The 19,130-nt window shown below is 42.3% G+C and overlaps 1 protein-coding gene across 1 annotated transcript in view; it reads right to left on the reverse strand.

The window, feature by feature from the left end:
• The window catches only part of LOC129828645 (syntaxin-binding protein 4-like), a 122,646-nt gene that overhangs the window by 52,478 nt on the left and 51,038 nt on the right, over nt 1-19,130 (reverse strand). The window contains exons 14-16 of the mRNA XM_055889741.1: nt 15,619-15,743; nt 14,797-14,886; nt 14,602-14,667 (exon numbers count right to left, since the gene is read on the reverse strand). Coding sequence (XP_055745716.1) covers nt 14,602-14,667; nt 14,797-14,886; nt 15,619-15,743 — 281 coding nt within the window. The remainder of the gene's footprint in view (nt 1-14,601; nt 14,668-14,796; nt 14,887-15,618; nt 15,744-19,130) is intronic.

Consider the following 19,130-nt stretch of genomic DNA (forward strand, 5'->3'; position numbering starts at 1 on the left):
CAACAATTTTGACAACACATTTTCTGGGGTAATTTCTGATCTCTGCTGATGGTTAAAAATAAATATCTCCCCTGGTGTCTTTCTCACGCACACCACACACACACGCGCACGCATGCACACGCACGCACACGCACACACCCTCCAGACTATCTGTTCCTGTTATTGCCGGTTAGAATACTGGGAATTCTATCAATTCTGAGAATCGACGTTCCGAGAAGAGGAGAGAGAGAGAGGGATAAGACCTAAGTTGGGATAGATCACAGCACACAGGAAGGACGTGAAAGAGCAGAGAAAGCCCTCTATAACGTATCAGTATAAATATGTACACTACCGTTCAAAAGTTTGGGGTCACATAGAAATTACCTGGTTTTTGAAAGAAAACCACATTTTTGGTCCATTAAAATAACATCAAATTGAACAGAAATACAGTGTAGACATTGATAATGTTGTAAATGACTATTGTAGCTGGAAACAGCAGTTTTTTTAATGTTATATCTACATAGGCGCACAGAGGCCCATTATCAGCAACCTTCACTCCTGTGTTCCAATGGGACGTTGTGTTAGCTAATCCACGTTTATAATTTTAAAATGCAAATTGATCATAAGAAAACACTTTTGCAATTATGTTAGCAGAGCTGAAAACTGTTGTCCTGATTAAAGAAGCAATAAAACTGGCCTTCTTTAGATTAGTTGAGTATCTGGAGCACCAGCATTTGTGGGTGCAATTACAGGCTCAACATGGCCAGAAACAAATAACTGTTGAAGGCCAGCATCCCGGAGTCGCCTCTTCACTGTTGACGTTGAGACTGGTGTTTTGTGGGTACTATTTAATGAAGCTGCTAGTTCGTTTCTCAAACTAGACACTCTAATGTACTTGTCCTCTTGCTCAGTTGTGCACCGGGGCCTCCCAATCCTCTTTCTATTCTGCTTACAGCCAGTTTGCTCTGTTCTGTGAAGTGAGTAGTACACAGCTTTGTACGAGATCTTCAGTATCTTGACAATTTCTCGCATGGAATAGCCTTAATTTCTCAGAACAAGAATAGACCGAGGAGTTTCAGAAGAAAGTTATTTGAGGTGGGAGAGAAAGAGAGAGAGAGAGAGAGAGAGAAAGAGAGTGAATAAGAGCGAGAGAGGGCGAGAGAGGTAGAGAGCGAGAGAGAAAGAGAGAGAGAGCGAGAGAGAAAGAGAGAGAGAGCGAGAGAGAGAGGGTAGAGAGGATCGAGAGAGAGAGAGGAGAAAGAGAGAGAAGAGAAAAAGAGGATAGAGAGAGCGAGAGGGCGAGAGAGAGCGGTAGAGAGAGAGAGGGAGAGGCAGAGAGAGAGGTAGAGAGAGAGAGAGGTAGAAAGAGAGAGGTAGAGAGAGAAAGAGAGAGAGGTAGAGAGAGAGAAAGAGAGAGAGGTAGAGAAAGAGAGGTATATGGAGAGAGAGACAGAGGTAGAAAGAGAGAGTTAGAGAGAGAGAGACGGAGGTAGAGAGAGAGAGAAGTAGAGAAAGAGAGAGGCCGAGAGAGAGAGAGAGAGGTAGAGAGTGAAGTAATGATCTCGTGCATTTTTAGATAGATTTAGAGTTAGATAAACTTTGATTTTGTGTCAGTAACATATACAGGATGCTACCCTCTACAACATAACCGTCACTCCAAATCAAAACTCAAAACCTACAACCTGATTTTGGACGGAATTACGGAATCTCCTGGAAGGCTTACAACTACCAAAGATTATTATTCCAACGCTATACAGCAAATGCTCTGGAAATCAACAGAAACCTGAAAACACCATCCAACCTGGAACTGAGTGAGTCATGGTTAGTCTGAAGCTATATTTTAGTTCCAAAAGCCAAGAAGAAAAACACATTAAGTTACTTTATAATGACTGGATGCTAAATTAAGGCTGCCAAGCTTGATACAACATCAATTAGCTCTGACGTGTCAAGTGAGAGCCGTCAAAGCTATTTAGCCCAACAACGTCAGGTGAGTCGAACAGTCTACTCCAACCAAATGGAGAGGCCTTAGAAGCTGCCTCCCGCTGTTCAGAGGTAATTAAAATACAGTACTCTGTGTATGTAAAGAACGATAAGGAAAGAAAAGATCACAAAATGAAGCTCCTTATGGAAAATCAAGAGACACTTTTTGCTGACTATTATAAAAATGGGAACATCAGCAACCTCATCTTCCACACAGACCATCCCCTGGCATGGCACAGTGCTATATTAGCACTGTTAAGAGAGGGGGTGTTAACGAGGGGTGGAAACTCAGGATACTAGACAACGAGGACTCTGAGTCAGCTAATATAAATCTCTATAAGACTGGAACAGTATTGGTACAGGGTAACCCCAAACAGTTTCAGCTGGACTTTCACCTAATCAAAGATTTAGCCCAGACGGAGAAGCTCTCCCTTTAGAAAGATACCCCCACCCCGAGCGGCTCAGACCAGACCTCTTCATTATATAACCCCACAGACGAGCACTCCCAAGCAGAAAGTCAACCTCCCAGCACAGAGTACTACCCCCTCATTGAAATAAAGGATACATTTACCCAGCTGGAGGTAAGGCAGGTGGAGCTGGAACAGCAGGTGATCACACTCCAGTCAGCACAGACCCAGACAACAGTCCAGCACAACAACACCCCCTTAACCAGACCCAGAGAGCTGGAGGTGGAGAGAGACATATCTGCACTCTGGACTGTGTTGACACAACTTCAACAATATAAAAAGCAAGAGCAGGAGAAGAACAGAGCACTAGAGGAGAGAGTCAGACTGCTGGAGGAGAGGGTGAGGGGGATGGCGTGTGACAGAGAACAACCCACTAGAGAGGTGGCCACCCCCGCAGAGAAGCCAGCAGAACAGCACACCTCAGCTCCCGACAAAAGTCTCGACACCACAGCAGAACAGACAAATGAAGAGCCCCAAGCCCAGGGGACCCCCCCCCCCCTCGCACACACACACACACACACACACACACACACACACACACACACACACACACACAAGACACAGATTGTACTCCTTATGGACGCACTAGAACAGTCTGCAGCACCCGGCCTCACCCTACTAGAATCTGAAGTCAAATGTCTACTGTTTGCTAATGATCTGGTGCTTCTGTCACCAACCAAGGAGGGCCTACAGCAGCACCTAGATCTTCTGCACAGATTCTGTCAGACCTGATCCTTGACAGTAAATCTCAGTAAGACAAAAATAATGGTGTTCCAAAAAAGGTCCAGTCGCCAGGACCACAAATACAAATTCCATCTAGACACCGTTGCCCTAGAGCACACAAAAAACTATACATACATTTGCCTAAACATCAGCGCCACAGGTAACTTCCACAAAGTTGTGAACGATCTGAGAGACAAGGCAAGAAGGGCCTTCAATGCCATCAAAATAAACATCAAATTTGACATATCAATTAGAATCTGGCTAAAAATACTTGAATCAGTTATAGAACCCATTGCCCTTTATGGTTGTGAGGTCTGGGGTCCCCTCACCGACCAAGAATTCACAAAATGGGACAAACACCAAATTGAGACTCTGCATGTAGAATTCTGAAAAAATATCCTCCGTGTACAACGTAAAACACCAAATAATGCATGCAGAGCAGAATTAGGCCGATACCCGCTAATTATCAAAATCCAGAAAAGAGCCCTTCAGTTCTACAACCACCTAAAAGGAAGTGATTCCCAAACCTTCCATAACAAAGCCATCACCTACAGAGAGATGAACCTGGAGAAGAATCCCCTAAGCAAGCTGGTCCTGGGGCTCTGTTCACAAACACAAACACACCCCACAGAGCCCCAGGACAGCGACACAATTAAACCCAACCAAATCATGAGAAAACAAAAAGATAATTACTTGACACATTGGAAAGAATTAACAAAAAAACAGAGCAAACTAGAATGCTATTTGGCCCTAAACAGAGAGTACACAGCGGCAGAATACCTGACCACTGTGACTGACCCAAACTTAAGGAAAGCTTTGACTATGTACAGACTCAGTGAGAATAGCCTTGCTATTGAGAAAGGCTGCTGTAGGCAGACCTGGCTCTCAAGAGAAGACAGGCTATGTGCACACTGCCCACAACATGAGGTGGAAACTGAGCTGCACTTCCTAAACTCCTGCCAAATGTATGACCATATTAGAGAGACATATTTCCCTCAGATTACACAGATCCACAAAGAATTCAAAAACAAACCCGATTTTGATAAACTCCCATATCTACTGGGTGTAATATCACAGTAGCAAGACTTGTGACTTGTTGCCACAAGAAAAGGTCAACCAGTGAAGAACAAACACCATTGTAAATACAACCAATATTTATTCTTATTTATTTTCCCTTTTGTACTTTAACCATTTGCCCATCGTTACAACACTGTATATATACATAATATGAAATTTGTAATGGATTTATTCTTTTGGAACTTCTGTGAGTGTAATGTTTACTGTTCATTTTTATTGTTTATTTCACTTTTGTATATTATCTACTTCACTTGCTTTGGCAATGTTAACATATGTTTCCCATGCCAATAAAGCCCCTTGAATTGAATTGAGAGAGAGGTAGAGACGTAGAGAGGTAGAGAGCGAGAGAGGTAGAGAGGGAGAGACGTAGAGAGGTAGAGATGTAGAGACGTAGAGAGGGAGAGAGGTAGAGAGGTAGAGAGGGAGAGAGGTAGAGACGTAGAGAGGGAGAGCGGTAGAGACGTAGAGAGGTAGAGAGGGAGAGACGTAGAGAGGTAGAGAGGGAGAGAGGTAGAGACGTAGAGAGGGTGAGAGGTAGAGACGTAGAGAGGGAGAGCGGTAGAGACGTAGAGAGGTAGAGAGGTAGAGACGTAGAGAGGGAGAGAGGGAGAGACGTAGAGAGGTAGAGACATAGAGAGGTAGAGAGGGAAAGACGTAGAGAGGTAGAGAGGGAGAGAGGGAGAGACATAGAGAGGTAGAGACGTAGAGAGGGAGAGACGTAGAGAGGTAGAGAGGGAGAGACGTAGAGAGGTAGAGACGTAGAGAGGTAGAGACGTAGAGAGGTAGAGAGGGAGAGACGTAGAGAGGTAGAGAGGGAGAGACGTAGAGAGGTAGAGACGTAGAGAGGGAGAGACGTAGAGAGGTAGAGGGAGAGACGTAGAGACGTAGAGAGGTAGAGAGGGAGAGACGTAGAGAGGTAGAGACGTAGAGAGGTAGAGACGTAGAGAGGTAGAGAGGGAGAGACGTAGAGAGGTAGAGAGGGAGAGACGTAGAGAGGTAGAGACGTAGAGAGGGAGAGAGGGAGAGAGGTAGAGAGGTAGAGAGGGAGAGACGTAGAGAGGGAGAGACGTAGAGAGGTAGAGACGTAGAGAGGTTGAGACGTAGAGACGTAGCGAGGTAGAGAGGGAGAGACGTAGAGAGGTAGAGACGTAGAGAGGTAGAGAGGGAGAGACGTAGAGAGGTAGAGAGGGAGAGAGGGAGAGAGGTAGAGAGGGAGAGAGGGAGAGACGTAGAGAGGTAGAGACGTAGAGAGGTAGTGAGGTAGAGACGTAGAAAGGGAGAGAGGTAGAAAGGGAGAGAGTTAGAGAGGGAGAGAGGTAGAGAGGGAGAGAGGGAGTATGATAGGATTAGGGGTTAAGGTTAGGGTACGGGTTACCCAGCCAGCACATCTTTTTGGGGGGCGATCTTGGTGAGTGTGTTGTTGTCTTATGGTTATTTTGCATACAACCTTCCCACAACGTTCTGGGAATGGTGCAGGACACCCAGCTAGCACATAATGTTCCGAGAACCACATGTTTCTTAGGTGGGAATTTCAGAACTTTAGCATAACGTTTTCTGCAGGTTTGTCATGGTTCTATTTAAAGTCATATTCTCAAAGCATTAAGAAAACGTTCAGGGATCCAGAGTAAAACGTTCTCAGACGCTCCATGAAACCTAAAAATGTAAGTTCCCAGAACAGGCGAAAATGTTACTTCCATTCTCAGAACGTTTAAATCAGAACCAGTCAGGAAACGTATGTCTTCGTTCCCAGAACCAACGGGAAACCAAAAACATATGTTCCCACAACTTCCAAGGAACCAAATGTGCTAGCTGGGAAAAGTTAGGGTTAAGATTAGGCGAAGGGTTAGCTGACATGCTAAGTAGTTGCAAAGCAGCTAAAAAGTAGCAACTAGTTGCAAAGTTGCTACTAACTAGCTAAAATTGTCTGTGATGCGATTCGAACACGCAACCTTTGGGTTGTTATACGCCCACCCATCCTCCCCGACCAACCTCCCTCCTGTTTGAGTGGCACAGATTTAAAATGAGCATGCTACTTGGATTCTTTGAGGCCAGGCTGGGGTGACAGCAGGGGTTTAGTTATGTAATGCTGCTGAGCAGTAGTACCCCAAAAAAGTACCCAATTCTCATACTGGAGAAAAGTAAAGATACCTTATAACAGAAAATGTCTCAAGTAAAAGTGAAAGTCACCCAGGAAAATACTATTTAAGTAAAAGTCTGAAATAATTTAGTTATACTTAAGTATCAAAACTAAAAGTATGAATAGTTTCAAATTCATTGTATTAAGCTACCCATACAGCACCATTGTCTTACGGATATCCTGGGGCAACATTTACAAACAAAGCATGTGTGTTTAGTGAGACCGCCAGATCAGAGGCAGTTGGTCTGACCAGGGATGTTCTCTTAAGTGCGTGAATTGGACCATTATCCGGTCCTGCTAAGCATTCAAAATGTAAGGAGCACTTTTGGGTGTCAGGGAAAATGTATGGAGTAAAAAGTACATTGTTTTCTTTAGGAATGTAGTGAAGTGAAATTACAAGTTGTCAAAATGATAAATAGTACAGATAGACCCCCAAAACGACTTAATTAGTACTTTAAACTATTTTTACATAAGTACTTTACACCACTGCTGCTGAGTCTGCAGGAGATCACTATAGAGAGCTCTTCAAGGAAGCATCCTAAATGACACCCTATTCCCTATATAGTGCACTACTTTGGACCCTATGTAGTTCACTACTTTTTGAATAGGGTGCCATTTGGATGGGCCCTGGTGAAAAGTAGTGCAATATAAAGGGAATAGGGTGCCACTTGGATGGGCCCTGGTGAAAAGTAGTGCAATATAAAGAGAATAGGGTGCCACTTGGATAAGCCCTGGTGAAAAGTAGTGCAATATAAAGAGAATAGGGTGCCACTTGGATGGGCCCTGGTGAAAAGTAGTGCAATATAAAGAGAATAGGGTGCCACTTGGATGGGACCTGGTGAAAAGTAGTGCAATATAAAGAGAATAGGGTGCCACTTGGATGGGCCCTGGTGAAAAGTAGTGCAATATAAAGAGAACAGGGTGCCACTTGGATGGGCCCTGGTGAAAAGTAGTGCAATATAAAGGGAATAGGGTGCCACTTGGATGGGCCCTGGTGAAAAGTAGTGCAATATAAAGAGAATAGGGTGCCACTTGGATGGGACCTGGTGAAAAGTAGTGCAATATAAAGAGAACAGGGTGCCACTTGGATGGGCCCTGGTGAAAAGTAGTGCAATATAAAGAGAATAGGGTGCCATTTGGGATCCAGACAAATATAATCTAGAAAGAGAACATGACTGATGCAAGATAATCAGAAAACCTGAAGATAATTTGTGATTTTGGCAATGAGGCCCGTTATGTACGTCCCCAGAGTCAGATAAACTTGTGGATACCATTTTTATGTCTCTGTGTCCAGTATGAAGGACACCCCCAGGTGGTGAGGGTAAGCAACAACACATCCGCCACGGTGACCCTCAACACGAGGGCCCATCCTGTACTCCCTGTTCACCCACGACTGCGTTGCCGCACACGACTCCAACACCATCATTAAGTTTGCAGACGACACAACAGTGGTAGGCCTGATCACCGACAACGATGAGACAGCCTAAAGGGAGGAGGTCAGAGACCTGGCATTGTGGTGCCAAGTCAACAACCTCTCCCTCAACGTCAGCAAGACAAAGGAGCCGATTCCGGACTACAGGAAACGAAGGGCCAAGCACGCCCGCATCCACATCGACAGGGCTGTAGTGGAGCATGTCGAGAGCTTCAAGTTCCTCTGCGTCAACATCACTAAGGAATTATCATGGTCCGCACACACCAACACAGTCATAAAGAGGGCACCACATCACCTCTTCTCCCTCAGGAGACTGAAAAGATTTGTCACAGGCCCTAAGATTCTCAAAAAGTTCTACAGCTGCACCATTGAGAGCATCTTGACTGGCTGCATCACCGTTTGGTATGGCAACTGCTTGGCATCTAACCGCAATGCGCTACAAAGGGTAGTGCGTACGGCCCAGTACATCACTCACTGGGGCCGAGCTCCCTGCCATCCAGGACCTCTATACCAGGCGGTGTCAGAGAAAGCAGCCACCTAAGTTATAAACTGTTCTCTCTGCTACCGCACGGCAAGCGGTACCGATGAACCATATCTGGAACCAACAGGACACTGAATAGCTTCTAAGACTGCTAATTAGTTATTTAAATAGTTAACCAATAGCTACCCAGAGTATCTGCATTTAAAAAAATATATTTAACCTTTATTTACCTAGGCAAGTCAGTTAAGAACAAATTCGTATTTTCAATGACGGCCTACCGGGGAACAGTTTGTTAACTGCCTTGTTCAGGAGCAGAACGACAGATTTTTACCTTGTCAGCTCGGGGATTTGATATTGCGAACATTTCGGTTACAAGTCCAGCGCTCTAACCACTATGCTACCTGCCGCCCCTGCATTGACTTTTTTGATTGATCACATATGTTGCTGTTACTGTTTATTAGGAGAGGGATGGAGTGCTGCATCAGATGACCTGGTCTCAACCCAATTGAGATGGTTTGGGATGAGTTGGACCGCAGAGTGAAGGAAAAGCAGCCAACAAGTGCTCAGTATATGTGGGAACTCCTTCAAGACTATTGGAAAAGCACTCCTCATGAAGCTGGTTGAGAGAATGCCAAGAGTGTGCAAAGCTGTCATCAAGGCAAAGGGTGGCTACTTTGAAGAATCTCAAATATTGTCACGTTCCTGACCGGTTTTCTGTTATTTTGTATGTGTTTGACGGTCAGGGCGTGAGTTTGGGTGGGTAGTCTATGTTGTGTGTTTCTATGTTTGTTTAGGGTGACCTGATATGGCTCTCAATTAGAGGCAGGTGGTTTTCATTTCCTCTGATTGAGAGCCATATTAAGGTAGGTGTTTTCACACTGTTTGTTGTGGTTGTCTCCTGTGTCAGTGTCTGTATGTTATGCCACACGGGACTGTTTCGGTATCGTTCGTTCGGTTTGTATGTAGTCTGTTTCCTGTTCATGCGTTCTTCGTGTTATATGTAAGTTCGTGTCCAGGTCTGTCTACATCGTTTATTTGTTTTGTAGTTTATCAAGTATAGTTCGTTTTGTGTCTTGTTTAAATAAATAATATGTCATCACACAACGCTGCGTTTTGGTCGAATCCCTGCTCCTCCTCTTCGGATGAAGAGGAGGAGGAAAGCCGTGACAAATATAAAATATATTTTGATTTGTTTAACACTTTTTTGGTTACTACATAATTCCATATGTGTTATTACATAGTTTTGATGTCTTCACTATTATTCGAAAATGTAAAAAAATAGTAAAAAATGAAGAAAAACCCTTGAATGAGTAGGTGTGTCCAAACTTTTGACTGGTACTGTATATATATATATATTTTAAATGCCTCGTGCCCCTGCACATCGACTCGGTACTGGGACCCCATGTATACAGCCAAGTTATTGTTACGCTTGGTGTATTTATTCCTCATGTTATTATTTTTCAATGATGTATCTTTTTTCTCTCTCTGCATTGTTGGAAAGGGCCCGTAAGAAAGTTTTTCACTGTTAGTCTACACCTGTTGTTTGCAAAGCATGTGACAATTTATTTTGACTATACAGGGAATAGGGTGCCATAACCAAGTGATTTCCATACCAACCCAGTGTAGTGTACGTAGAAGGTTAAATAATTACACTGCTGAATACACAGACGAAGCTTCTCAGCCATTCAGGTTATTACATATGCAGTAGTCGTAGTGCTTAGGAGTTTAGAGTTACTCGCACACAGCTAAACCTGTTTGTGTGTGTGTGCATGTGATTGTGTGTATGTGTTTGTGTTTGTGTGTACGTGCATTGTCTGTATGTGTGTGTGTGTGTGTGTGTGTGTGTGTGTGTGTGTGTGTGTGTGTGTGTGTGTGTGTGTGTGTGTGTGTGTGTGTGTGTGTGTGTGTGTTTGTGTGTATGTATGTATGTATGTATGTGTTTGTGTGTATGTGTACGTGCATTGTCTGTATGTATGTATGTATGTATGTATGTATGTATGTGTGTGTGTGTGTGTGTGTGTGTGTGTGTGTGTGTGTGTGTGTGTGTGTGTGTGTGTGTGTGTGTGTGTGTGTGTGTGTGTGTGTGTGTATGTGTGTGTATATGCATGTGGCGTGTGCATTTGCATGTGTTTGTGTGTTTATTACAGTAGAGCATAACCTGACAACCAGGCAGTGACTACATAAAGTGCCTTCAGGAAAGTATTCACACTCCTTGACTTTTTCCACGTTGTTGTTTTACAGCCTGAATTTAAAATGGATTCAATTGAGATTTTGTGTCACTGGCATTCACACCACATAATGTCAGAGTGGAATGATGTTTTTAGAATTTTTAACTAATTAATAAAAAAATGAAATGCTGAAATGTTTTGAGTCAACAAGTAAACCCCTTTGTTATGGCAAGCCTAAATAAGCAGAGTAAAAGTCTGCTAAACAAGTCCCATAATAAGTTGCATGGACTAATAGTGTTTAACATGAATTTCAAAAACAGATTCAACCACAGACCAGGGAGGTTTACCAATGCCTCACAAAGAATGGTACCTATTGGTAGATGGGTAAAAATAAAAAAGCAGACATTGAATATCCCTTTGAGCATGGTGACGTTATTAATTACACTTTGGATGGTGTATCAATACACCCAGTCACAACGAAGATACAGGCGTCATAACTAACTGAGTTGCCAGAGAGGAAGGAAACCGTTCAGGGATTTCACCATGAGGCAAATGGTGACTATAAAACAGTTACAGAGTTTAATGGCTAAGATCGGAGAAAATGTAGGATTGATCTCCAACATTGTAGTTACTCCATAATACTAACCTAAATGAGAATAAAAAGAAAGCCTGTACATAATAAAAATATTCCAAAACATGCATCCTATAAGGCACTAAAACAGCAATATAAAACAGCAATATAAAGCGTTATGTTTGGGGCAAATCCAACACATCACGAAGTACCACTCTTCATATTTTCAAGCACGGTGGTGTTTGCATTCTGTTATGGGTATGCTTTTCATTGGCAAGGACTAGGGAGTTTTTTTAAATTAAAATAAATGGAATAGAGCTAATCACAAGCAAAATCCTAGAGGAAAACCTGGTTTAGTCTGCTTCCCACCATTCAGCAGGAGTTGCTTACCTAGACGACATTGAATGTTCCTGAGTGGCCGAGTTACAGTTTTGACTTAAATCTGCTTGTAAATCTATGGCAATACTTGAAAATGGCTGTCTAGCAATTATCAACAAGCATCTTGACAGAGCTTGAAGAATTAAAAAAATAATGATGTGCAAATATTGTACAATCCAGGTGTGTAAAGCTCTTAGAGATTTACCCAGAAAGACTCGCAATTGTAATCACTGCCAAAGGTGATTCTAACATGTATTCTAACATGTATTGACTCAGGGGGTTGAATACTAAGATATATTAGTGTATTAATTATTTTTTCCACTTTGACAGAGTATTTTCTGTAGACCTTTCACAACAACAAAAAAGACAATTAAATCCATTTTAATCCCTGTCACGTTCTGACCATAGTTCTTGTGTGTTTTGCTTGTTTTAGTGTTGGTCAGGACGTGAGCTGGGTGGGAATTCTATGTTGTGTGTCTTGTTTGTCCGTTTCTATGTTTGGCCTAATATGGTTCTCAATCAGAGGCAGATTTTTTATGTTGTCTCTGATTGGGAATCATATATAGGTGGCTTGTTTTGTGTTGGGGTTTGTGGGTGGTTGTTTCCTGTCTCTGTGTTTTCTCTACACCAGATTGGGCTGTATCGGTAAGCCACGTTTGTTCTTTTGTATTTTGTAAGTGTTCACTGTTTAATCGTCATTATTAAATCATGTTGAACACGAGCTACGCTGCGTCTTGGTCCGATCCCTGCTACACCTCCTCTTCAGACGAAGAGGAGGAAGGCTGCCGGTACAATCCCACAACAACTTTTTGGAAAAGTCAAGCAGTGTGAATACTTTATGAAGGCATTGCATGCAATCGTTGTCGTGACAAGCATGCAGTAAAGAAGGAAGATATGAAAGAAATAGAGATGTTACCATCCCGGTTCCTGTTAGGCATATTAATATTTCCTGTGGATAAATGTGGATATTGATCTGTGCTCTTTATGCAACACTTGTATCAGAATATGCATCTCAAATGGCACCCTATTCCCTATATAGTGCACTACTCTGGTCAAAAGTTGTCCATTATAGGGAATAAGGTACCATTTGGGACGCATCCAGAGTGTGTGGGAGACCGACCCGTAGAGGAGTGGAGGTGAGGCCAAGTGTGCTGTGTCTATGACTCACAATACAGAGAGGGTCTATTTATTTATTTTACTTAGGGTCCACCCTCTTCTGTGTTCCCTGGAGTCTCGCACTTCAAACAGTGAGTTTGTTACACTGTTCCTTCTGTTTCTCCCGCCTACACATGGTGCTGCAGCGATGCTACTACAGGATGTGTTAAACCAAGTGCTCTCAACAAGCTCAGAGTACGCTTCTGAAATGATACCCTATTCCCTATATACAGTAGTGCACTAGTTTTGAACAGAACCCTGGTCAAAGTAGTGCCCTTAAAAAGTAGTGCCCGGAATAGTGTGTAATTTGGGAAGCGTTCTCTGATAGGATGCTTATGGATGATGGCATGCTTCGAAGGGACCATGACTGCTCTAGTTGCACTAAGGTTGATTAACCACTTAGTGATGTGGTTCAAGGAGTTTATAATGAGGGGTCTGTTTGTTTCAGTATGGGATACTCATGTGGTTTGGTGTATGTAGTATTGGATACTCATGGGCTGATCAGTTGATCGGCCGTGTCCGAATACTCCTTCTTGTGCTCTAAATAGTAGGCTTTTTTTTGTGGTATGTGAAAATAGAATGTTGTATATGTGAAATTTCCAAATTGTAGTTAAAAGCTTTAAATGCGTAGTCATTTTGGCTTTTCATCGAGTAAAATTCGCTGCACACTATAGAGAAGGGGAATCTTCTTTCCAGACCCATGTGTGTTTGACAACAGCTTATAATCAGATAAGGAGACTCGCTTTACCAAAATGAACGAATGCTGGGATCAACACAATTGCGCATTACAGGACTCATTGTATGGTTGAGCTAGTACATTTATATTTGTTGCTTATTGAATGCAGTTTTACTAAACAATATGTTCTAAATAGTATGTAGTACGATTAGTACACAGTATGGCTTTTTAGTAAATAGTAGGCAAGACACAGCCATCCACAAGAGAATCCTGTTCTTGTATTATTGTATGAATTCCATAGGCTAAGACCAAGAAAAGACCCTTGCTTGCTCAATATAAGCTGGGATCTAAAGATACATTTTGAAGAAATAGTGCTCGTATGCTACCACTTCCCGACTTGGTTACTACATGATCCCATACGTGTTATTTCATAGTTATGATGTCTTCACTATTATTCTACAATGTAGAAAATAGTACAAATAAAGAAAAACCCTGGAATGTGTAGATGTGTCAAAACTTTTTCCACTTGTACCCTATGTACTTTAAGTGTGCTTGTGCAGAACTCCCTCTGGTGAATGGAGAAACATCTCTGCACCCAACCTAACACACCTGTTTACTAACACACCTGTTTACTAACACACCTGTTTACTAACACACCTGTTTACTAACACACCTGTATACTAACACACCTGTTTACTAACACACCTGTTTACTAACACACCTGTTTACTAACACACCTGTTTACTAACACACCTGTATACTAACACACCTGTTTACTAACACACCTGTTTACTAACACACCTGTTTACTAACACACCTGTATACTAACACACCTGTTTACTAACACACCTGTTTACTAACACACCTGTTTACTAACACACCTGTTTACTAACACACCTGTATACTAACACACCTGTTTACTAACACACCTGTTTACTAACACACCTGTATACTAACACACCTGTTTACTAACACACCTGTTTACTAACACACCTGTTTACTAACACACCTGTATACTAACACACCTGTTTACTAACACACCTGTTTACTAACACACCTGTTTACTAACACACCTGTATACTAACACACCTGTTTACTAACACACCTGTTTACTAACACACCTGTTTACTAACACACCTGTTTACTAACACACCTGTATACTAACACACCTGTTTACTAACACACCTGTTTACTAACACACCTGTTTACTAACACACCTGTATACTAACACACCTGTTTACTAACACACCTGTTTACTAACACACCTGTTTACTAACACACCTGTATACTAACACACCTGTTTACTAACACACCTGTTTACTAACACACCTGTTTACTAACACACCTGTTTACTAACACACCTGTTTACTAACACACCTGTTTGACCTTGTTCAGCTCTCCCTGCATCTGCAGTTGAAGTCTCTCGGACTCTGCCAACTGCTCCTGGAGAACGTAGCGACACGGCAACAACAAAAAATCATAAATTGTCTATATACTGTATATGCTCATGTATTCACGTTTCTGTTTTCTGACCTACTAATGTTTGATTTCTCGAACTCCGGTAATATGTACCTGTAGTTTCTTGATCTCTCTCAGAGCCTCGATGTGGTCTTTCCTCAGTCTCTCCATCTCCTCTAGGTCATCAGAGTCAGACAGTGAAGTCTGATAGATAGAAAGACGGGCAGCTTTAATGCATATAAAAACACTTTACTATACTACACATATTACACCTTCAAGCAGAGCATCAACAGAGCAACATTCATAACCACTGCATGTCAAGTTTACTACAGCAAACATTAACGCTACAATAGACAAACACTCTTTGGGGCTGATTCCCAGACACAGATTAAGTTTAGTCCTAGACACAAAGCACTTTTAATAATGGAGGTTCTCAATTGAGCTTGCTTTTTAGTCCAGGACCAGGTTTAACATGTGTCCGGGAAAACGCCCCTTTGTTTTAGCATACAGATGTAAGATCTTAATTTGATCACCCTGTTGCAGGAGAAATGCCGAGAAATGTAATGCAATGCAGGACATTTAAAACTTAGTTTTAGTGCTTAGTGTATTTGAGGTTTAAAAAGGCTTCTGAAGTTCGTAATTTCCACTTTGAAATTTCTGACTTGATTTTCCCTTATGTAAAATGTATCAACGCCTACAAAAATGTCCACATAATAATTCACAATCCTGTTATTTTATTTTCCTGCTGTAGCAATTTGGGTCAAAGTAAGATCCTACAACTGTAAGACATAGATCTGCAAATTATTTTCAAAATCATCATACCTATATCAAATTTCACAGTCTGACGTGCACGTAAACAACTACAGTACATTAGATTTGATGTATTTACACAGGAAACCCATTGAGGCTGGAGTGTACAGAATTAATATATCCTACCTGTGTATTGGTGGGTGACTCTAGGAGGCTGGAGAGGTCTTCTGACACAAACTTTAACCTCTGACCTCCCACCTCTGACTCCTCAAACTGTAGCTTGAACAGCTCCCGCGTCAGCGTCTCAAAGTCTGTACACAGAGAGACAACGTGTGTTTTATAATCACAATCTATAAATACAGTCCATTCGGAAAGTATTCAGACCCCTTGACTTTTTCCACATTTTGTTACATTACAGCCTTATTCTAAAATCGATTAAATAAATGTTTCCTCATTAAATCTACACACAATACCCCATAATGACAAAGCAAAAACAGGTTTTTAGGAATTTTTGCAAATTTATTTAAAATAAAAAGATAAATAACTTATTTTTAAAAAGTATTCAGACCATTTGTTATGAGACTTGAAATTGAGCTCCGGTGCATCCTGTTTCCATTGATCATCCTTGAGATGTTTCTACAACTTGATTGGAGTCCACCTGTTGTAAATTCAATTGATTGCAATAAAATGCAAATGAATTACTTAAAAATCATACAATGTGATTTTCTGGATTTTTGTTTTAGATTCCGTCTCTCACAGTTGAAGTGTACCTATGATAAAAATTACAGACCTCTACATGCTTTGTAAGTAGGAAAACCTGCAAAATCGGCACTGTATCAAATACTTGTTCTCCCCACTGTACGTGCTTTCAGTTCGTCTCATTTATTTTCCAGCGATTGAACGTTAGCTAGCATGACGGAAGGCAAAGGCAGATTATACACTCGTCGCCTGATCCTCACAAGCCACCCTGATCTTTTCCCGCCAAATCTGTTTCCTTCTCCAGCGAATGTCGGGGATCTGGGCCTGGTCGGGTGTCTGAAGTATCTTCCTCCCGGCCGACTCATTGAAGAAAAACTCTTTGTCTAATCTGAGGTGAGTAATCGCAGTTCTAATATCCAGAAGCTCTTATTGGTCATAAGAGATGGTAGCAGCAACATTATGTTCTTACGTACAACGCGAAGGAAGAAAAAAAATAGCATGGTTGGTTAAGAGCCGATAAGATGGCAGCCATCCCCTCCGGCGCCATCTTCTAACTCCAGTCGCCTAATGGATGTAGTAGCATAGTGGCTAGGCTATAGATGGCTGAATCATGGGGTTTGACATCTGCATTTGTTTAGGCTACCGCAATGGGCTAATCATTAGCTATAGTAGATCACAAACTCTGAGTGTACAAAATTGTGGCTTCGATACCAACACCAGCTTAGTATAATGATACTCAATACCATCACATTACCACTGTGAAAATATGCCTAGAAGTCAAAAATATACAGCACTGTTACTGTATAGAAGGCATGTGCTCAACTCTCCATCTGGAGAGCTAGTCCACTGGGTGTGCAGGCTTTTGCTCAAACACACCTGAGTCAGCTTAACAAGGTCCTGTTGAGCAGTTGATTTGTAGAATCTGGTGTTTGAGTAGGGCTGGAACAAAAGCCTGCACACCCAGTAGCTCTCCTGGAGGTATTATGCTTAAGCAATAATGCATGAGGGGTGTGGTATATGGCCAATATACCACGGCTAAGGGCTGTTCAATGTGGAGTGCTAGGACACAGCCCTTAGCTGTGGTACATTGGCCGTATATCACAACCCCCCAAAATGCCTTATTGCTATTATAAACTGGTTACCAACATAATAATAGTAAAAATACATATTTTGTCATACCCGTTGTATACGGTCAAATATACCTCGGCTGTCAGCCAATCAGCTTTCAGGGCTTGAACCAGTTTATAATATAACAATAGAACATTAGCCTACAACAAAAAATCGAATAAAGATAATTCCCTCATTCAGTGAATCAGGTATCAAATGGCTATACTTAGGAGCAAGGTAGCTAAGTGAATGGCTCTCGACTGAGTTTTTCCTGTTCTAAGTAAGACATGTCTCAGCCTCCAGTATTCATGCTGCAGTAGTTTACGTGTCGGGGGGCTAGGGTCAGTCTGTTATATCTGGAGTACTTCTCCTGTCTTATCCGGTGTCCTGTGGGAATTTAAGCATGCTCTCTCTAATTCTCTCTTTCTTTCTCTCTCTCGGAGGACCTGAGCCCTAGGACCATGCCTCAGGACTACCTGGCATGATGACTCCTTGCTGTCCCCAGTCCACCTGGCCGTGTTGCTGCTTTCAACTGTTCTGCCTGTGGCTATGGAACCCTGACCTGTTCACCGGACGTGCTACCTGTCCCAGACCTGCTGTTTTCAACTCTCTAGAGACAGCAGGAGCGGTAGAGATACTCTCAATGATCGGCTATGAAAAGCCAACTGACATTTACTCCTGAGGTGCTGACCTGTTGCACCCTCGACAACTACTGTGATTATTATTATTTGACCATGCTGGTCATTTATGAACATTTGAACATCTTAGCCATGTTCTGTTATAATCTCCACCCGGCACAGCCAGAAGACGACTGGCCACCCCCCATAGCCTGGTTCCTCTCTAGGTTTCTTCCTAGGTGTTGGCCTTTCTAGGGAGTTTTTCCTAGCCACCGTGCTTCTACACCTGCATTGCTTGCTGTTTGGGGTTTTAGTCTGGGTTTCTGTACAACACTTTGAGATATCAGCTGATGTAAGACGGGCTATATAAATACATTTGATTTGATTTGATGAAAGAAGTCCGTGGAGGCTCCGCAGAGGAGGAAGGACCATGAATTTCATATCAATAAAAAGTTAAACATAAAAATATATATATATATTTTTAGATAAAACCAAACTAAATACACTGCTCAAAAAAATAAAGGGAACACTTGTCACGTTCCTGACCGGTTTTCTGTTATTTTGTATGTGTTAGTTGGTCAGGGCGTGAGTTTGGGTGGGCAGTCTATGTTATGTGTTTCTATGTTGGTAAAGGGTGACCTGATATGGTTCTCAATTAGAGGCAGGTGGTTTTCATTTCCTCTGATTGAGAGCCATATTAAGGTAGGTGGTTTCACATTGATTGTTGTGGGTGGTTGTCTCCTGTGTCTGTGTTTGTCGCGCCACACGGGACTGTCTCGGTTTGTTTGTACGTTCGTTCTTTTGTGTAGTCTGTTTTTTCCTGTTTGTGCGTTCTTCGTTACATGTAAGTTCTTACGTTCAGGTCAGTCTACATTTGTTTTGTTATTTTGTTTAGTATCAAGTATAGTTCGTTTTTTGTCTTGTTTAAATAAATCATTATGTCTAACTACCACGCTGCATATTGGTCATCTGATCCGTTTCGCCTCTCCTCGTCTGAGGAGGAGGAAGAGCTAGAAATCCGTTACAGAACCACCCACCAAACCCGGACCAAGCAGCGGGACCACGAACAGTGGTCCACGAAACAAGGATTGCAGGATTTCTGGAGTTGGGGGGAAATCATAGAAGGAAAAGGACCATGGGCTAAGGTGGGAGTGAATCGCCGCTCTGGGGAGGAGAAGGAGGCAGCCACAGCCCAGAAGCGGAGATATGAAGGTACGCGGCTAGCACGGAAGCCCGTGAAGAAACCCCAAAAATTTCGTGGGGGAGGCTAAGAGG

This window comes from Salvelinus fontinalis, chromosome 30, assembly GCF_029448725.1.
Source record: "Salvelinus fontinalis isolate EN_2023a chromosome 30, ASM2944872v1, whole genome shotgun sequence".
In the NCBI taxonomy this organism is placed as follows: domain Eukaryota; kingdom Metazoa; phylum Chordata; class Actinopteri; order Salmoniformes; family Salmonidae; genus Salvelinus; species Salvelinus fontinalis.